This window comes from Scomber scombrus, chromosome 8, assembly GCF_963691925.1.
Source record: "Scomber scombrus chromosome 8, fScoSco1.1, whole genome shotgun sequence".
NCBI lineage: Eukaryota > Metazoa > Chordata > Actinopteri > Scombriformes > Scombridae > Scomber > Scomber scombrus.
Window position 1 is genome coordinate 6,837,630 of NC_084977.1, and position 20,333 is coordinate 6,857,962.

The 20,333-nt window shown below is 39.8% G+C and overlaps 1 protein-coding gene across 1 annotated transcript in view; it reads left to right on the forward strand.

Annotated features, from left to right (window-relative positions):
* Positions 1-146: 146 nt before the first annotated feature.
* rab6ba (RAB6B, member RAS oncogene family a) overlaps positions 147-20,333 on the forward strand; it is a 53,913-nt gene continuing 33,726 nt past the window's right edge. The window contains exon 1 of the mRNA XM_062424426.1: positions 147-395. Within this exon, the coding sequence (XP_062280410.1) occupies positions 326-395 (70 nt within the window). The 5' untranslated portion in view covers positions 147-325. The remainder of the gene's footprint in view (positions 396-20,333) is intronic.

A 20,333-nucleotide genomic window follows, 5' to 3' on the forward strand; every position in this document is an offset into this window, starting at 1 on the left:
CTTCTCCCTAACCAACTCACATGACGTCATTTTATATCACCGCTGTCAGTTCATCGGGGAACGAGGAGAGGCCGCGCATGCGCAGAAGCCGACCGAAAAAGCCAACGTCACGGACCGGTGCAGCAGCAGCAGCAGCAGCAGTGTGCTCCCATCACGAAGAGAGAGAGAGAGAGAGAGAGAGAAGCAACACCACCGCCTTTTCCACCCAGCATCTCTACCACCCGACAACGAACTCGAGTGGGGGAAAAAAACACACACACACACACAAGTCCACCCAAGACTGTCCTCCGGTGTCCAGAGTCCCTCTTCTTCCTCCTCCTCAAACATGTCCGTGGGCAGCGACTTTGGAAACCCTTTAAGAAAATTCAAACTCGTCTTTCTGGGGGAGCAAAGTGGTAAGACGCGTTTCATTCCGCTTGTGAAAAGTTCATTTTTTATCGCTTTGCACCTGCTAGCCCTGTCAGCAAGTTCGTGTAGTGAGTTGTGTGTGAGTGTGTGAGAGGGGAGGGCATTATTTTAATCAAATTAGCATCCTGTTGAAGCTTCGCATAATAGAGCGGAGAGAGGGTATGAACTGTGTAGTCTGCAGCCTCCCAAGTTTAGCTGTGAAATCACTGAGGCTTTTACAATCTTTAATACCCGCCCTGTGTGTTGAGACACACCCAGGTTGTCAGTGGCGATGAGATAACTTGTGTGGCTGCAGTAGTCTCTGCCCTGGTATTGTTCCCAGTCTGCCTGCTGCTGAGGCTCATCCCAAGTTTGTGAATGCTGACTTGCTCCATGAATATAAATGTAGAAAAATATCAGCATGATATAGCACACATAATAATAATAAGAATAAAAAAAAGGCATCAGTGCAGCACCTTGTGCAAACTCATCTTTGATTCATCTTTCATTTATTTATTTATCTCTGCCTCCATCCCAAAGCTTTACTCGCCCACACCCTCAGACAGTGAAAAGCTTCTCCTCCTTTGCTCCCTTTTTTTTCTCCCTTTTCTTCTGAGGCTTCAATGTGGCAAAGAAATTGTTTTCCACAAGATTTACACTGCTGCCGACTCAAGCTCGATGTGAATACTTAAGCTTTACCTTGTCTTTCCTTCCATGCCGATGATCAGGTCAGGTGTGTTTATTGGTCTTATTCCAAGATCTTTAGCGCCACGAATGAACCGCATTAGTCATGGTTAAACCCCTCAGTGGCTCATATTGATCATCCAGTATAGTGGGGGGGGGGGGGGGTCATGCCATGCATTACACAGTATATTGTTCTATTTACAACAATGTGCCATATTTATCATGTAGAGAACAGTGGATCTGTGTTGACTAATAGCTACGTAACAAGGCATGTGCGGTTTATCAAATGATGCTTTAACTGAACTTAAACAATTGATGATGGCCTCCACTACTGGTGGTTAAGATTATAGGCCTGAACCAATTAGTTGAGTAATCGATTTTGCTGATTGACAGAAAATCAGTCGTCAGCTATTTTGATCATTGATTAATCATCTAAGTCAAAAAACACTAATTGTTCTTCGCTTCCAGTTTCACAATTGTGAGTATTTGCTGCCTTTGTCTGTTTTGTGTCATTTAAAATTGAATATTTTTGCTTTTTTGGGACTGTTGGTCCAACAAAACAAGATATTTGTAGACATGAAATTGGGTTCTGGCAACATTTTATAGATAAAACCACTAACTGGAAGAATTATCTACACATTGCATCAATGCTAAAAACATTTTTTTAAGTTTCAGACCTATTTTCAGGAGTTAAAAAAATGTGAGATTACTCTTCAAACTTGACACGTTCCCCTCTATCTTTGCCTCGCAGGGATTTTTGATAATCTCCAAATGAGAGTTACAGTACATGGTATACATAATAATGTTTCTATACAAACCCAAGCAAGGGCATGGATCTTTTGGCTGGCTTTAGTCTTGTGTAGTTTTATGATATTAGGCACCGAGCAACAAGCCAAAAGGGATTTGGCTGCATAAACATAATATCAGGGTGTGTTCTGTGTTCAGCAGACCACTGAGCTGCCTGTTTAGACATCATGAGTAATGGTCAAACTGGGGAGATAAAAATAGAGAGACATCCCTTCTTGTTACTGAAATCTTAACTATGAAATGGACTTATTTTGTGTGTTTAAGCTGTAGAAAGCTTTACTGCGAACCTCCATTGATTCCTACTTGAAGATGAATGTCTCTTTATGATCATTAAGAGACAGATTGAACAATAAAAAGCTTCAGCTACACCTGTCTGGATGTCTACTGAATGCAGACTGAGGTCTGGCTGCTTTTTAGGTTTGCTGCAGCAGCTCTCCTTTCTATTCCTCTTCTTAGTAAAAAATATTTCACTTGTTCATCAGTTTTACTCCGAGGTACAGTTTCGGTGCACTGAGTTTGTCAGCAATACAGGAAATGCGGTGCTTCTGTGGTCTTAAATATCTAGAAGAATTCCAGACGTTTGTGTGTGTTTATGAACATACATCTGCTGTAACTGACAGTGGGCCTGAATTATTGATGAGGAACATTTCTCATCAATGAATCATTTCTCATTAGAAGCTATGTGGGCCACTTCGTATTTAAATTCCATAATGGTGCACAACTTCCTTTTATCTTTGTTGCAGCTCGCGCCCATCGCTCATTAACATGTGGGCTTAAAGGATTCCTTTGTAGGGTGTGTTATTTCACTTGCAAATACATTTGGATAGGAGGGCATCTATCAGCGTGTCTGTCCTAATATTGCAATAAGACATCGCTGCTAATATCACCTGCCACACATGCTCTAGGATTACAGTGTCTTTTAGATGGGTCAGACGGGCTCACAGAAGCAGCATTTACCATAATTACTGCTGACTCTGCGCAGTGATTACGGTCACCGCTGTAAAGTTTTATCAGGGAGATAAACCTTTGACCTAATATAATCCCGGAGGTTTGTCGGGGTTATAGAGAGCGAGGTGCTGCGGTTGGCCTCATTCTGCCGGGCCTTTGGTAAAAACAGTCCGCCTCGTTGAACTCTTAAGCCTCTTGAGACCCCGCAGGTATGCAAGCGAGGGGGTCCCGGCCCAGTCTGGTGTGGACTGAAAGCCCGTGCCTGTTTATCAGCACGAGGGGACTCGATTTGTCAACCGCCGCTCATCTAGACGGCGGCAGTGCCCGCCCTCGTGTTCGATTGGCTTGTCTCCGGCGGAACTGTTTCTCTCTGGCATGTCGGCCGTAATTGCAGCTGGTGCCCAGGCGGGCGTGAATCCCGTCAGCTCTGCCGCTATCATTTATTAATGCACACGACTGGTCTCAAGTATGTCAGGAACAGGGGCGTCAATACAGAGGCTGCTGTGACAAAACAACACCGCTCCTTCTTTCTTAGTTGAGTAAAGGGCCCCGTAATGGTGGAAGTGTCTATAAGATGTGTCTATAAAGAGAAGAAAGCTGGCACGATGTTCTGTTTTTCATAAAAGAATCAGTTAACGTCAGAGAGGGGGGAGGGGGCTCCAGATTAAGTGGGTGGAAGTGGGCAGAATGTTAAATGAGCTGTCAGGAAGTCTCTCCTCCTGCATACTTCTTCGGGTGTTTTCAACACCGCCGGTACAAAAGGGGCTGGCTAAAGATTTCCTTGACAAAGCTGAAGGATTTAAGCCGGGCCAATCAGCTGTTTCTAAGTCTGTGTGCCCACGCTCCTGGTGGAAAGCAGTATTTTTTTGCCAGTTCTAGCCTCAGAGCAATCAACCGGGCCATTGTTAGAAACACCTCAGATTACTGCTCTGCATTTATTGGGTCATAGATGTTTGGCCATAGGCGGGTTTTTAGAGGAGCAGTCCTACGTGGTACTTTGTAAAAGCCAATTGTTTGGATGTAATCCCCTGCTGCATGCTTCATTTCACCTCAGACAAACAGATGGGAATACATTTGCTAGATGCATCCGCATGGCTGGGATGAGATTTTGCTCACTGAATCAAAATGTCATCTTCCATCTTTCGGTGCACAGAGATTGCCATCGTGCAAACCAGCGCTGGCTTCGAAATACTGCTGAATCACTGGGCCAATATGCTTCAAAGTAGGGTTCAGTCGGTTGTCTAATGCATCAATCACTGTGTCTCCAGGAAACTGTTTTTCTGAGTAAATGAAACAAGGTTTTGTCTTGCCCGGGCATGGAGCAGCAGACACATTTCCGTATAGAGGCTGCGAAACCACAGATACGGATATAGATATGACATGCTTACACACAGGCACACAACAATAACATGCAGTTTTTATACAGAAATTGTGCAATAGTAAGCAGAAGGAAGTGCAGAAATCCTGTAGCACACAGAAGGCACGTTATAATTCTGTTTTGACTACACAGCACAGAAGACTTTTTACATACTGAAGGTATTTCAGATTTCCTTCTGTTAGTATTATGTAAGACAGTTGCTCAGCGTAGGCTAAAACCTGCCAAGTTTGATTTGAAACTAACATCTAAAAAAACTGCTTCCGGTACTTGATGTGTAGATAATGTACATGCACCCCTTTCCTTTCAGAAACTGAGAAATATTCAATGATGAGAATAACTTGCTGGTGTGAAGTTGTGTAGGTTGGACATGAGAACAGTGCTGTGATTCTAATGTAGGTTGGTTTGTTTTATTCACTTTAGCGCCTTGAAACTCTACATAATAACATGTAGCACCTCTTGAAAGTGTCTTATAGGGAAAATATTTCACAACTCGTGGTTAAGTTGGCTGTATGGACAGATATTGACTTAAGTGTTGACCTTTGACCAGTAGTCAGGTGTGTATGATCAGTCAATTTCACATGATATCACACAGTTGGTGTGTATATGATAGGAGGTGGTGTTGTGGTGATGGTGATGATGCAATATGAGGATTTCCCCATCAGGACTACTGACACAACAACCAAGTCCACATTAATAACTTCCAGAGAACCAAGATGATATGAGTCAATTAAACCTTAAATGATAAATCTGATCACTGATTTTATTAGGCCAGATGAAGATTAAAGTCTAGCTGTTTGGAATGATATATTAGAAGTAAGTAACATGGCAAACTTCCTAAAGATGAACAAATAAGCTTGTGATGTATTTCACAATATCACAGCAATAATCTCTGTAAGTGATCTACAGTAGCAGTATATCCAGTTGTATATGTAGTGGATATACTATGTCTACAAAGTTACGGTGCTATCATGTGATGATGACTAACACAATGGTTTTTTTAATCACTATTTTGCAGCGTTTTATGGTTTTATTGGACAGTTAGAGAAAATTGATGACAGGAAATGATGGCAGACACAGATGGGGAATGACACGCATCAAAGGTCCCTGGTTGGACGTGAACATGGCGTTGCAGTTTATGGATTTGCCCCACACAATATTTTTGAATGTAATAATTTTTCATATAAGTTTGCCAATTTTAATGTGTGACTTTAGTTGGACCAATCATAAATGCACTGACTAAAGTATCATATTGATGTGGCAATATGAGGATTAAAGCAACAGAGTAGATGTTTGCACTGCTGCAGTAAGTTTAGGAAACGATGAACAAATGATTTACATGAGCTCGGTTTGGTGCTTTGTGGTAAATGAGCTCCAAACAAAGAAACAACACATTTCGCCATAGGGTTTTGGAAAGTCTATCCTAGAAAATATCAAAACCGCAAGATCTTGAAAATTAGTCAAAGCTAAATCTTTCCTTGTTGTGCAAGAGCAGGTAGTGTTCTGCAGACAGCCTCAGGTGCTGGAAAGATGGAACAGGTGAGTTGATATTGGTAAGATTTACAGCTTACAGCAGAGTGGAGCCGGGGTGGTACAGCCAATAAGCTGTGGAGTAAATAGAGTTAACAGACCTACAGCTTCAGGATTTTCCTTGAATGAGGGATTGTAGATAGGTTGTCGATATCGACTTGACAGAAGGCCTGATGTTCCAGCTGGATGATTGAAGTCCAGCTTACACTCCCTGAGCTGCATCTGTGCTCCTGTAACATTTAATAATCTAATTGCATCTGAAGATAACTGCTCTTTTCTTACATTATATATCTCATGGTATCTTGCCAATGCGTGTTCAGCTGAGGGGAAACAACTCCCTGACAGCTTTGATCTGCTATTGATTGACTCAGCTGCCCGCTAATGGGGGTAAATTGATCAAAAGGCATCAATCCCAGCAACTTGCCTACCTCTTCCCACCATCCTTTGGGTAAGACTAGCATCAACATAGCCGTCTGGACAATTTTTATGTACTTGTTAAACCATTAAGTTATCATTTCTTCCACAAAAATGCTCTATTTCAAATTTGGACTAAAACCATCATTCTAATCTGATAAGGTGCATATTTCTGCTGTGTCACACTTCAAGTGCATATATTGCACATCCCTGATGGTGTAATTGCAGGTAGACAACATTAAGTAGTCTAAAAAATGATATTAATGACTGAAAGTTCGTTAAAATAAAAAAAAATACTTTTTCTGACTTATTAAGTGGTACTTTCGGTCCTGCAGGAGCTGGTCTGCAGCCAAGGAATACCAAGCAGAGCGACGATAGCTCTGTACATATGCTGCACAGCTGAGTGGGCACGTTCCCTAAGGCCCATGGGAAAGCACAGCCTCTCTTATACACTCTGCCCAGAATAAAACAGGATTGCAAATCTGTCTGCTGCCCATGCAGAGATGCCCAAGCATGTAGAGAAAGTGTTATTCAGTTGTTCCCGTCTTGGTGCCAGTGAAATGATTTGGGAGGCAATATGTCATTATACAGTTTTACAAAGAGCAAGAATAAAAGAGCAAAAGTGATTGGTGGTCTTACTGCAAAAGTTCCTATCATGCTTTCATGGAATAAATGTTAAAGAACGACTTAAACAAGCAGTGAGGAACTTTAAAAGTACCTCGCATCATCCTTTATGATTGTCATAGTGTTATGACTCGTTGATGTGGATACCAAGGTACTTGAAAGCACCCTCCCTACTGAGGACTGTTGACCATAGTTCCTTTCCACCTTGGTCAGCTCTTTAGCCTTGCAGACATTCAGTAGGAGGTTGTTGTCCTGACACCAGCAGGTCAGGTCCTCTATTTCCTTCAAGTAGGCCTTCTCATCGTTATCTGTGATCAGGCCCACCACAACTGTCTCATCAGGAAACTTGTAGTGCATCAATGTAGTGGTGTTGGAGTTGAAAATAGCTACACAGTCATGTATGTAAAGGGAATACAGCAGGGGGATCAAAATGCAGGCACGGGTGCTCTGGTGTTAAGGATGATGGTAGAAGAGGTGCGTCGGCCTACCCTCACCACCTGGGGTCTGCCCCTTAGGAAGTCAAGGATCCATCTGCTCTGTGAGGTGTTTAATCCGTGGTCCTTGAGCTTTGTGACGAGCCTGGAGGAAACTATATTGTTAAATGCTGAACTGTAGTAAATGAATAGTAAGCTCACATAGGTCCCTTTCTTGTACTGGTGAGGTAGGGTGGTGTGGATGTTGTGTGCTATGGTGTCTTCTGTTCATCGGTTGGGACAGTAGGTTAATTGTAGTGGGTCCAGTCAGTGTGTTGGGTAGTGGGGAGCGGGTGTAATCCTTGACCAGCTGTTCATAGCACTTCATCAGACAGGTTGGTCTTGTTTTCTTGGGCACAGGAATGATGATGGAAATTGTTTTCACCCCCCTGGCCGTCCAGGCACCGCCCCCAAAAGCGATCTATCCATATATTGTGAAAATATAGCTGAGCTAACGGAGAGGTGACTAGTTAGGTCCTCTCCTTCTAGAATTAATTGTCTTTTGAAATAGATGTGGCTGTGTCTTAATATGAGATCTTTCGAGAAAGACAGAGAATCCCATTTCAACATAATCCCAGTTGCTCAAACAGAACGGCTATGTGAATAAAATCCCCACTGTGGAGGAAGGCTGTCATTTACCCAGCATGGGACGTGACACTTCACTGGGTTCAGCAGTTCTCCATCAGTGTTTACCCTTTCCCCACTTCTCCAGATGTGCCCTTATCTGCTGGCTGCTGTATCCCCCACCTCACCTTCCTTAAAAATTAAAATATTGTCATATTTGATTCTGCCCATATCGCCCAATCCTAGTACATATTGTTTTTAGCACATAGTAGAGGTGCCAAAAAGAATATACTGTCTCATTGAGATGCCAGTGCAAGCACAATGCAGAAGGTCCTGCAGGGATTTATGGAGTGGAGGCAAGCTGATGATTCATCACTCCTGATTAACATAGCAGGGAGTTTTTTATCAAAGAAATGAATCACTACCAGACAACTTGCAGAGACACAGGTGGCAAAGATGCCACGGGGCCCCAGCAGTTTATGAACACTTTTAACTCTTACTCATGATTTCTAAGAATTCAGGATGGGTTATTCTTAGAAGCATTGCAACAGGATATCCTCTCATGTCAATTTTTCCTGTTGTGCGTTATTGTGGTGTTTTTGCTCTAGTTATTAACTTCTCTTGGCTAACAAATTAAAAATGAACATTAAATATCTAATAAACTGGATTCATAAGAGTCAGTTGCTCTGGAAAGTTTCATTGATAGACGATATCAAGCCGCGAGGAAAATCTGTCCCGAGAAGCCATCTTCAGATAAAAGTCATAGACCTCTCCAACCTAAAAAGTCATGCAAGAAAGTGTGAGTGGACAAACCATGGAAGTGGAGATATCCCTGATGCAATCAATAAACTAGAGCTTTCGCAAAGTGGATACACTGGTTGAGCTGTAAAAGATCTCCGCGACCTCAGGCTAAGTTTGAAATTCAGCCAAGCTCACATTGATCATCTGAGGAAGGAGAATGACTCATTGAGAGGTACTGTGGCTACTACACAGAGAACAATGGAGAATGTCACAAAAGAAAATAGCTTAAGGAAACATTGAGTGACATTGAGAAATCTGTTTTTTTCTGGGATTCCCGAAAGAGACGACAACCATACTGGATTTTTATGTGCCAGCAATTAAAATTACCCCAGTAATCATTACAGGACACTTTCTTCTCAAGGGTCCATAGGCTGGGAAAGAAGGAGAAGAATAAAACTTGCCCCATCGTTACTCGGTACGAGCATTTTAAACAAAAGGAGCTAGTGAAGACCTGAGGCAAGGCTCTTAAGATGAATGTTCAATTCCCAACAGAGATTAACGAGAGGTGGCAAAAAACCAAATCCCATTCTTAGGAAATATAAGGATCAAAAACCATAAAATGTCCTTAGTTATGGACAAATTGTACATAGGTAGGCAGTTGAACAGAGATTCAGAGTTCCCTCTGTGGCTGTTTTAAAGTTTGACTGCCTTGTCTGCCTTTATCTTTTAAAATGCTGCACTCTCAGCAATTTAATCCAACAGTCACACTGACTATTAATTTACACATGTCAGTTTACATATCGCTCATGTGAAGGTGAACAGTTTAGTAAAGAAGACGGATGAGATACTAAATGTCGTCCAGAAGAATAATCTGCATGTGTTTGCTATTAATGAGACTCATCTTGACCAAACCATAAGAAATGGACAGATTGATTTGAAAGGACACAATATTATAAAGAAAGACAGGAAAAGAAGTGGAGGAGGTGTTGTCCTATACAGTATGTTCAAGAGCATCTGCTGTTCAAAGTGTGGGATGATTTATGTGCGAATGGACCAGGGATCCTGTGGATTCAAATTCACCTTCCTTTTCAACAACCAAAGTAATTGGATGTGTTTATAGGCCCCCAAAGTCAAACACATCATACTTGGATAAAATATGTGAAAATATTGATTTTGCTCAGGATGAAAGAATCTAATTATTTATGCTTGGGGACTATAATATTGACTAGTCAAGTAGTCACTCTAATGGGATCATGACAGGTTTCTTCAATATAAAGAGCGCCGTAATTTATTTCAGATCAAACACAATAGCACAAAGTCCTCAAGATACAAATTTGGGCAAAGAGCTGAAAGTGTTATTGATCTGATATTCTGTTCTGCTCTGAACAAATGCTAAAATTTTAAATCTACTAAATACACAAAAGTGAAAGACCTCGTATAATGGTGATAAAGCTGAGTTCTCAAAAATGTAACTCCGTAGACTACAAGGGAGGATTTGGCCGCTGTTCCATGGGACCCTGTGTATCTTGAGGATGATTTGGACTGTGCTGTTGATTGTTTCATGAAATTGTTCACGTATGTTGAGCACCGTGCTCCTATAAGGAAAAGTACAATTAAATCCAAATCATCTCCCTGAATTGACCAATAACTAAGAATATGAAGCAATATGTCAGAGGTATGAGGCAAAAGCTGTAGCGTTCAGGTCAAGATTAAATTCAGATATTATGCTGTGTAGAAATTGCAGAAACTTTGTTGTAAAAGTTTTGAATTGAATTGTCAAAAAAAGACTCATCAATCAATCTAAAACGGATATGGCATACAGTGAATGGTTTGCATGGTACTGTAGGTTAATTAGTGCTAGTCTAGTTAGTGTGGAGGTTAGTGTTAGCCAGGTCATATGTTCACAGATAATACAACCATCACTGCAGTAGCAGATTCACAAACTCAGTTCCATGAATGTTAAGATCATTTTAAATATGTCATCAAATGGGAGGAAAACAATAAATTGGTATTAAATGTAAATAAAACAAAAACTATAAGAAAGAGGAAGAAATTGAAGCCATTGTACTTTCAAATGATCAGGAGTTAAGATCCAAACAATCTCTCACGGATGGCTCATATTACAGATCTTTCTAAAAGAGGACGAATTGCTCAGTTTTTAATTTAAGGACTTTCTTAAGGAAATATCTCATAGTCTAATCTACAGTCACAGTAATTGTTGCAGTGCAGCTCAGAGAGATATGAGGAGACTGCAGATCACAATAAACACGGCAGCTAGAATGGTCTCAAGGTGCGAGTTTGAAAAAGGAGTGAATGAACTCTAATTATAATTTAACAGCTTTCCATTGCACTAATATCAAAGATTCAAAAGGCCAGTCAGTAATAAGGACAAACTCTTATTAGTATGTGATAAAAAAACAAGATAATAAACGAATAAAAGACTCAAATTAAATGTACTACCAATAATACAAACTGAAATGGGGAGACAGGCTTTAATTTTCAGAATTGTTAAATTATCAGTCAGTAGGTTTGTAGAGTATTAGTATTATATGTGAATACATGTAGGTGAATATAAGCGTATATATGTAGATACATAGAGTATATGTCAATGTATATAGGTTATATGCATGCATGCATGTATGTATGTGTATAATATGTGTGTGAACAATTATGTGTTCAATTAGTTATGAATTATTGTATTCTTAAATGTTTTTGTGTTAGCCAGTGAGCTAAAAGAGATCCAAATAAATTAAATCAAGTCAAATTTTTAGAAGCATTACATACGTTTTTGTTCTTTTTCAATCAGTATTCAGAGTATTTATTTCTGGTCCTTTGTAGTGCTCATTCTGCACACTGTGATGTACAGGAAGTTACCTCCATCTCCTGTTTTAGTTTTTATTCCTGGAAGCTGAATGATTCTTTAGAGGCTGATGACTGTTTAGATGAATACTTTGTCCCACACATCCCTGTAGCTGCGGGATAGTTCAGCCTCGAGGTAAAAAGAAAGCCTTGATCTCAAGCACAATGGTCACTATGCTTGTTTTGTTTCTGCCGTGGAACAAAGATACGAACGTAGAGACTTGAAACAAGCTGGAGTTTCATTGTATGAGATCAACCCTGAGTCAGCATATTTGTGCTCGACCGATCGTGACTGGTCTTTTCAAATATCAAAACTATATTTAGTTTGGTAATGCTGGGTCCGTGCCAACACACTAATGTGTTGCAGCCTGTCTGAAAAATGAGATAAGGATTCAGTTACAGCCAAGTCCCATCCAATAATGATTAACCATGGTAATCATGGTCATTTCAGGGACATTTACATGTGTTATTGAAGAGGTTGACTCATGACAAAAAATTTAATTTGCATTTTCATAATTTGATATATAGGCCTGTTACATTACAAAGGAACTAATAATTATTTTCATAAGCATTCATCTGTTGATTATTTTCTCAATTAAGCAATTAGTTGTTTGTTCAATAAAATGGGTGAAAATGTTGCCCCAGGTGCCACCTGAAATATGTCATTGTATATGAGCAAACAGTCTGTGACCCAAAGATATTAAGTTTATTGTCATAGAGGACCAAAGAAACCTAACAATATTCACATTTAAGGAGCTGGAATGTGATAATTTCACCTTTTTTTTTAGAAAATGACCGAAGTTTAATCAGTTATCAAAATAATTGCAGCTTTATTAATAAACTATATTTGTGGTCAGTATTTTAGTGCCATTTGAGGGTGAGGTAACCAGGTTCAGTTCTTCAATGTTGTGGTTGTGGATAATAGACTGTGCCCTTTACTGTAGTGTGAAATGTATGCAGATTATTGTGAGGGTACCAAAACATTTTTCATGTAAAATCTGCTGACTACTCACTGGGTTGTTTTTGGAATTAGCTTTTGCTAAAAAAAAAAATCTTAAATGCCTCTGTGGTGCTAATGCCCTGCCAATCTTAACCACTGGTTATCTTGCTGTACTCGAAAGCAGAATATTTATCGGCTCTGGCTGTTTGCCAGGGTCAAGAATGGGTCTTGAAGGTTCCCGTGGGATGTCCATGTTACACTGTTTTAATTAGCTCTGAGAAGTTGAAGACCTAAAGGTCATGCTGCTGGAATCATTCTCCTTCCTCCTGTTAAAAAATGGCTTAGTGCAGTTTAAATTAGTCATAGAATACATTTGCTCATATGATATACACTACAAATTGAAGTGTTTTGTACAAACATCACAAAAAAATGTTCTCAGCACTCCTACTTAATGATTAAATGGCTTAGTGTGCTACACATAGACTCATTCCATTCTAACTTTTAATTGGCACAGTCAATGTGGGTTTAAACAAGCTTTATGTGCTAATCAATCAAGCATGAATGATTCCAGTGCTAAACTGATTAAACAGCCCAAAGGATTAAAGAGGTTTTATTGCATCATCATCACCAAATTATAGAAAAATTAATCTAGCCTCATCATTACCGCCACTGCACTTTGGTCAGTGTGGCACAGGAAATTGCGCCTTATCATCACCTGGTGTAATCCAATCTGAGTTTATTAACATCAGACAAAGAACCAGTTATTGCAGTCAGTCATATTCATGTTAGCTGAGAACAAACGACAGTTTAGATTCAGTATTCTGTCTGTAGACAATTTATTCCCACCACCAGACATAGCTACGGGGTACCTTTGTGTAAATTGTTCATCATCTTCTGCTTTGGAGTCTATTTTAGTTGCACCACAGTCTCTTTGGGCTTTACTGTACCCTTACATTTTTCTCTTTTAAATTATTCTCAGATGATTTAACTCAGGGTTTACATTGTTTAATGGCTGCTGCAGGTTCAAATTTGTTCCATTTTCCTCTTACTTTCACACTATATGTTGAGCTGTTGAACATTTCAAGCAGTTCTTCTAGCTATAATACTACTCTAGACAGATCACTGAAGCACAATTGATTCGTTTCTTTCAACATACTCTTGTTGAATATGTTGTTACACCCCAGGTTATTATGTGATCTTAATTTATCAGCTTTTAATTAGCAGAATGGACTCAATGACTTTGTGTGCCAAATAGACTTATGCATGATTTAGTTCTCCGTGTCAAATGATAGAACGAGTGTGGACTGGAAGTATGATGTCTGGTCCATAAGTTTTTCATTAAGATTAATGAAGGTAACTGGCTGTAGTTATCATATCAATGTTTAATTAAGAGGCATAATAACTATATAAAGTGTTATTTTTAATGTTTGGATATTTCTTAACAATAGTAATCTCCGGTGTCATTGTGTTGGCCCGCAGCCCAGCTACAGTGTAAATTTCAAACAGTTGGCCTTGTGTGTGAACAGTACTGTGGGACTGTAAAGCCTCTGCTGGATGTCAGGATGTCGGGATGTCAGGCGGAAGTTTTGTTATCATTTCAGATGAATCTGCAAACAGCTCGTCTGGGGTGTGGAGAAAAATAAGGTTGGAAATAATGATCACGGGGTTTCCCCCAGGAAATGATTCAGCCTGGTGGTAAGCCACACAGATCCTGATGGATCTCGCCTTGTGATGGTTTTTATCTGAGGATGATGGCCTAAACAATAAATCCACCTAGCAACTATATGGCATGTGCAGTGTGAGGTACAAACTCTGCTCTGCTTTATCACAAAAATGTGATGTTAGGGTTAGGGTTAGTAATATTTTAGTAAGGTAGCATAGGTCGCCTTTGTTTTTGGGAAGGTGCCTCACTTCCACAGCTGGAAACTGCTGGAACAATTTTGCAACAATTTTTCACAGTAAATTAAGTGTGTCAGCCAGGCAAACTTACATTTGTTTTTTTGTTGTATTTTCACCACAAAGGACATACACTAACAAGTATCTATCCAGAGCCAAGCTTCCATCCATTAGCCTGACGCACCAGATGGTTTGTCACACAGAACCATCTGAGAAGTCGTCTGTGGAAACTGTTTGGAAAAGGGCAGGTTCTTTAAAAAAAAAAATTGGCAGGTGATTGGATGAACCATCTGTCTATTACCATGCTACCTTGCGAGGCAGCTGGATTTGTGACGATGATTGGTCCAAACCTCCGGCGGTTTGGACACAAGTGCTTAACTTGAAGCCAGGCAACATGGATTCTTGTGTGATCTCATGATGTAGCAAAGCCAACTGCTTCGCAAGGTAATCCATCCATATATAGTGCTTGGTTTAACCAAATTTCCAAATTGTTGGCAAAAGAAAATGTGAATTAATGCATGCCTCCATTCAACACTGTTATGGAAATATTAAGAGTTGGTCACATCAAGACAAAACATTTGGTGGCAGTGTCAGTGAACCCTCAAACGATAGTAATCTTTGAGGAAAACCGGATGGAAGTATGGCATGGTGGAGCGTTACTATCTCCTCATTGCTCCGCATAGATCTGATGTTTACATCTGCCAAGGTTTTTCATCTCTTCAGTGGAGCGGAAGTTTGAGTGACGATAAGTCGCATGCTTCATTCGTTCTCACTGAGATCTAAGTTTGCTTCCATGGCATGTCATTTTAAGCGATGCAACACCAACTCAGGATATATTATATTTTTATTTCTACCATTTCCACTCAGGCTTTTTTTTTGTGTTTTTTTAAGCACTAATTGAAACACACTGTAAAGTAACCTTCGCCATTAAATGTTGGTCTAATCAGCAGGATTGTTCTCACATTGCATTATGAACTGGACGCCGTGGTGAACATGTTTTTTAGGGGAAGTGTTAGGGGGGGGGGGGGTTCTGCAGCACTGTACCAAACACTTTTAACACCTGATTTTAATTTCAGTAAATGCAGTCAGGTTAACACTTAGGCGTTGTTTTTTTGCAGTCAGTTGCATACATGTGTCTTGTTTACCCCATTACTTCTCATTTAAGCAGAGAGTATGCTGTTATTCACCACTGATAACATGAATATGTTTGTTAATACTCCAGGTAGTACAGTATATGTCTGGAAATGAAAACTGTGCCCTATTTTTCTAAGAAGATGCTGTTTTCATTTCTCCAGCCTCCCAGCTGCCCTCTGCCTGAAATCTAATTTAAACATTAAAACGTCAACTTGGTCTCTCACAAGCCCCCCCTGGCCTCAAATAGCAGACATATGACTTTGTGTCTTCTCCCAAGGCAATCGCAAACACCACAACTGTCTTTTGCTATATTTCATAACCGGTGTCACACCTTGGCGAATATGTCATTGTGTTCTTAATATGTATGTCTGTGTGTGTGTGTGTGTGTGTGCACGCTGCTATTTTGCTTTTAGTAACGTCAAATGCCTCATTAGGCTGCATAAGAGCTGAAATGGCTTTTTGAGTGCTTTATGTGCGCATGGGAGACTCAGCCTTTGTTGAGTTTGAAAGCATGTTCATCCATTATTCAGAGGTATTGGTAAATGGACGTGTCCTCGTAAGAGTTCACATTGCACTTTCTCTACAGGTGAAGTCCATATGACTCACGTTGTTAAAACAATCAATGCTACTTGGTTTCTTAATACCATCATTATAACTCTCTGATCAGGCTATGGGATCTATACCAAAAGTTCACAGGTGTACAAAAACATGGTGTTTTGACTTAATAAATGGTCAAAGTGGTGCAGGGGAGGTGGCTGGAGAAGAGTGTGTGGCAGCCACTGCTTATCAAAATAGTTGACGATTAATTGATTGATGGAATAATTGTTGTAGATGTATTATTGGCATTTTAGTGGAGCTATGACATAATTCACAACTGACCGCAACTGAGTGCGGACATCCGATGGACTCCTGAGTGTTTGGGAATCATTGTCAGCTACATGGTAGACTAACTAATCAATAATACATCACAGATGTTTAAGATTTGGACTGGTCTGTACCTTTTTTAAAAGATTGGTGTTACAAGCACAAACACAATACCACTGGCCTGAATGATTGTAACAAAGTAGATATAGTTCATCTTTTTAAATGAAGTGAAATGAAATGTGTGACGTCATTATAAAATCTGAAACAAATAAAAACTCCACTGTCTCCAAAATGTTAGTACACCTGGTTCCGTGTGTTTCCGTACAGATACGCAACCCCCCCCCCCCCCATTCAGTTCCCAGCCTGACTATAGGAAATGGCACCAAGCATGTTTCAAGCCCTGTTTTGTGTGAACACATCAGTTATAAATGAGTTTCCTGGTCACTTATATATAAATGGTAGAAACAGACGCTGCAAATCAGGCTTTATGGCGCACCGCCACAGGGTTGTGTGGAGACGTGTGGGAGTGTGGGCGCGCTGTGAAACAATCAGAAAATAACATTTTATTGATCTGATTCACTTCATTCACACTATAGCTCACTTGACCATAGCTGCTCTCTCTCTCTCGCTGGTGCCGTCAGCTCTGTCTTTTTTTCTGTCTTTTTTTAAAAAATGTATTAAACTTGACACATGAAAATAGGTTGTTGAAACAATTTCATGTGTGCTATTAGACATCAGTCAAACTGCACATTTGGAATGCCACTACCAATTCAAAAGCAAAATTATTATTTAACAAGGGACCAATCCAATATGCCAGGTTAGTATTAGGGGATATGGTAAAATGATCATATCACAATTTTATTCTTGTCAAACATAAAGCCCGCAGGCCAGAACTGACCCGCTGGATAACTTTGCAAAATATGAAAATTGCAGAAAAGTAATTCCATTTTTTCTGGTGCTTCAAAGGTTGTTTTTTTCCACCCTGACCAGAATACAACTCTCTGAAAAAAACAATGAATACATATTATGGTCATATTTAAAACATTCATATGTTGAACAGCAATTAGCTGCTTCTGTGTAAAATAATCTGAAAAAAACTGAGATAATATTGTTGAAACTACAGTAATTCCTCACAGTAAATAGATGGTTTATTATAGTAAAGTTATAACATATATATATATATATTGTATATTATCTGTAGGTTATTATGCAATGGTTTTACTGGTCCGGCCCACTTGACATCAAACTGGGCTGTATGTGGCCCTCTGACTAAAATGAGTTTGACACCCCTGTGCTAAACAGTAGTATTTACCTTCAGCCCAGCTGTCAGTTTAACATAATGTACAGCAGGTCAGCTTCTAGCAGGATACTGAAACTGCTGTAGATTTCACAAACACACTACCAAACATCAAATCTGTGAGCTAACTGGTGAGCTGGCGACATGACAATGCTCAGACAGGTGACAGGCTAACAGTGAGACGCAACACCAGTGCCATTACTTGCTGTTTTTGTAGCATGGAGGTCACTTTCTCCAGCTAATTGGAAATGTGGTATGAGGCACTCGCCATTTCGGTGCTGCACTGTAGCACGTTACTAACGATCTCTCTGTAAAGGCAGATGGTGGAGACATTTTAATCGTTTATAATCTAATGTAGTCATATTGCTCAGCCCTGATTGCAATAGGAAATGCAGCACAAACGTATATAGCTATGTCATGATGCAAAGCTGACTTTTTGAAATGTTGAAACACACTATATATACTACATACTATAAAAGCTGGTTAGTATCAGCGTGTTGCATGGCAGAAATACAGATAGGGTTTTGTCACTAAACCAAACCAGCTGGAAACATCTGATTAATGAATAATTAATATGCTTCCAACTGCAAATCCGTGGAGCTATTTTTTTTAAATTTCAGCCACTCCCAACGTTTTGGAGGGAAACTCACAGTCACTAGACATTGAACTTAATCATTAATAGAATTTACAGTCAGCAAGCCTTTTAAAGATGATGGTAAAAGTTGGACATGGCAATTTTTAGACATTTTATTGAACTTTTTACCTTATATAACATCTTTAAATGATGAGCTTTTGATGCTGAGTTTTTTGGCTCAGCATTTTAGCAATTTTGTGCGTTCGTGCAGCATCCATGTACAGTTTTGATTCTAAGTGCTATATCAAATGAATGAAACTAGACATTTTCTTCAGTGCTTTAGGGGTGTCAGTTCTTTTTTATTTGTTAATGCGCGTGTAATTCGTTAACTTAAACTGAAGGAAATTCATTTGGAGGCCATCTGCTGTTTGGCATTCTCCTGTTGGCTTCTGTGTGCCAGCTGCTGTGACTATGAATAAACAAGTACGCAGATGCAAAGAGTCAATATCTCTCCCACTGGTCCGTATCTTCTCGGCATCTCTGAGCTCTCCTTCCTCGGCAAGGACAATCCTAAATAAGCACTTTACTTTTGTCTGTTCGTTCATTCATTGATAAATATTAGATATCTGGCTCTCTCCAGTGTGCTGAGCTGTCATCCGGGTGTCGTGCGAAGGCAAGGCATGACACGCACTGTTTTATTTTTATCCATCTCCTTGCGAGTGGGAGTCGAGGCCCATGGAGAAAGCACTGCTATGCTCTGATTGGTTGCCAGGTCCGCAAGGGTATTCCATGATGCCTGCTGCCAAGTGACCAGCGGTGGTTTTTATACCTGGCTGCATGGCACACAGCTCCAGACCTGGATAGATGATTTATTGTATTATTCAGCTTTGTTAAGCTAAGAAGAAGTGGTAGTTGGAGTATTATTTATTATACAGTGTGTATTTGTGTGTTGTCCCATCCATTAATAATAGCCAGGGCATCCAAATATATTCTAACTTGTGAATATTTAATTTATAACCCCAGCCATAATATCTTTTGTTATCATAATATCTGTTTGCAGAGCAAGTTTAGTTAAAGTTTAATTAAAAATCTTCCCTTTCTTAAACTTTCCTCAAAAAAAGTTCTTCAAATTTAAACATTAATTTCAGTCTGCTATTAAACCCACCTTCAAAAAATAAGTTTGCACCCATCTACCCAACATGAATAAAAGAGCCCGACCGATATATCGTCAACCAATATTATCGGGCGTTATTGACCTATCACAGATATATCAGTATCGGTGAAGATATTGTCCGATATATGCCAATATATATACTTTTTTTAACAAGTTATATAAGCAGCATTTTATGTATACTTGATCATTTTTCTTAATTCAAGTTGTTTATTATATGTATGTTTTTTTGTTTTGTGTGTTTTATTTCATTTGTAGCTAATTATCATGATACAGTTTCAGTACACTGATTGTTTAACTGTTAAATATCTCTGCCTTCATTACATATCTTTGTCACAAGTGTTGCTCCCCAATATCGGTATCGACATCAGCCCCTAAAATCCAGAATCGGTCGGGCCCTAATAAATATTCTGTTAATGCTGTTTATATTTGTATTGTTTTAAAGGAGCCTCTTTTCAATCACAACCATTTGATACAGTTATCTACAGTTGTCTTGATATCTCTTCAATTTATTGATTTGGCTCTAGCATATTCATTACACATTTGTTTATTCCTCCTTGATTGTTTAGGCGTTGAGATGAGAAAATCCTTAACTAACTCATTTTACGGCTGCATAGTTCACAAATGGTGGGAGGGGTGGCAGAGCCTAATGTGAGACCGACTGTGTAGGGCTTCTAACGTGCCGTAAAATTGCATTTTGAGCTCTTAAGAGGACGCCTTGATGAGGTGTCTGCTGACTGTGCTCAGCGGAGACGTGGTGGTGGAAGTGCAGGACCTGCAGCAACAGCAGGTGCTCGATTCTCGCCTCTAATTGGCCCTCATGTCGCTAACTCGCTCGGCAAAGTCTTTGAAGCGCCGTACCAAGTGGAGACCTTATTAATTCCAAGGTTTTAATTGGAGACCCGCTAGGAAGGAATCCCATATCTTTGTTACTATTTATCAAGCTGTCTATAAGGTGATTACATAATTGATAGCTTACTCAGTGTGATCATGTGTCATCAGGAGTGATAGTGTTATAGGTTGTTACATGTTGAATTCCTGCACTGTGTAG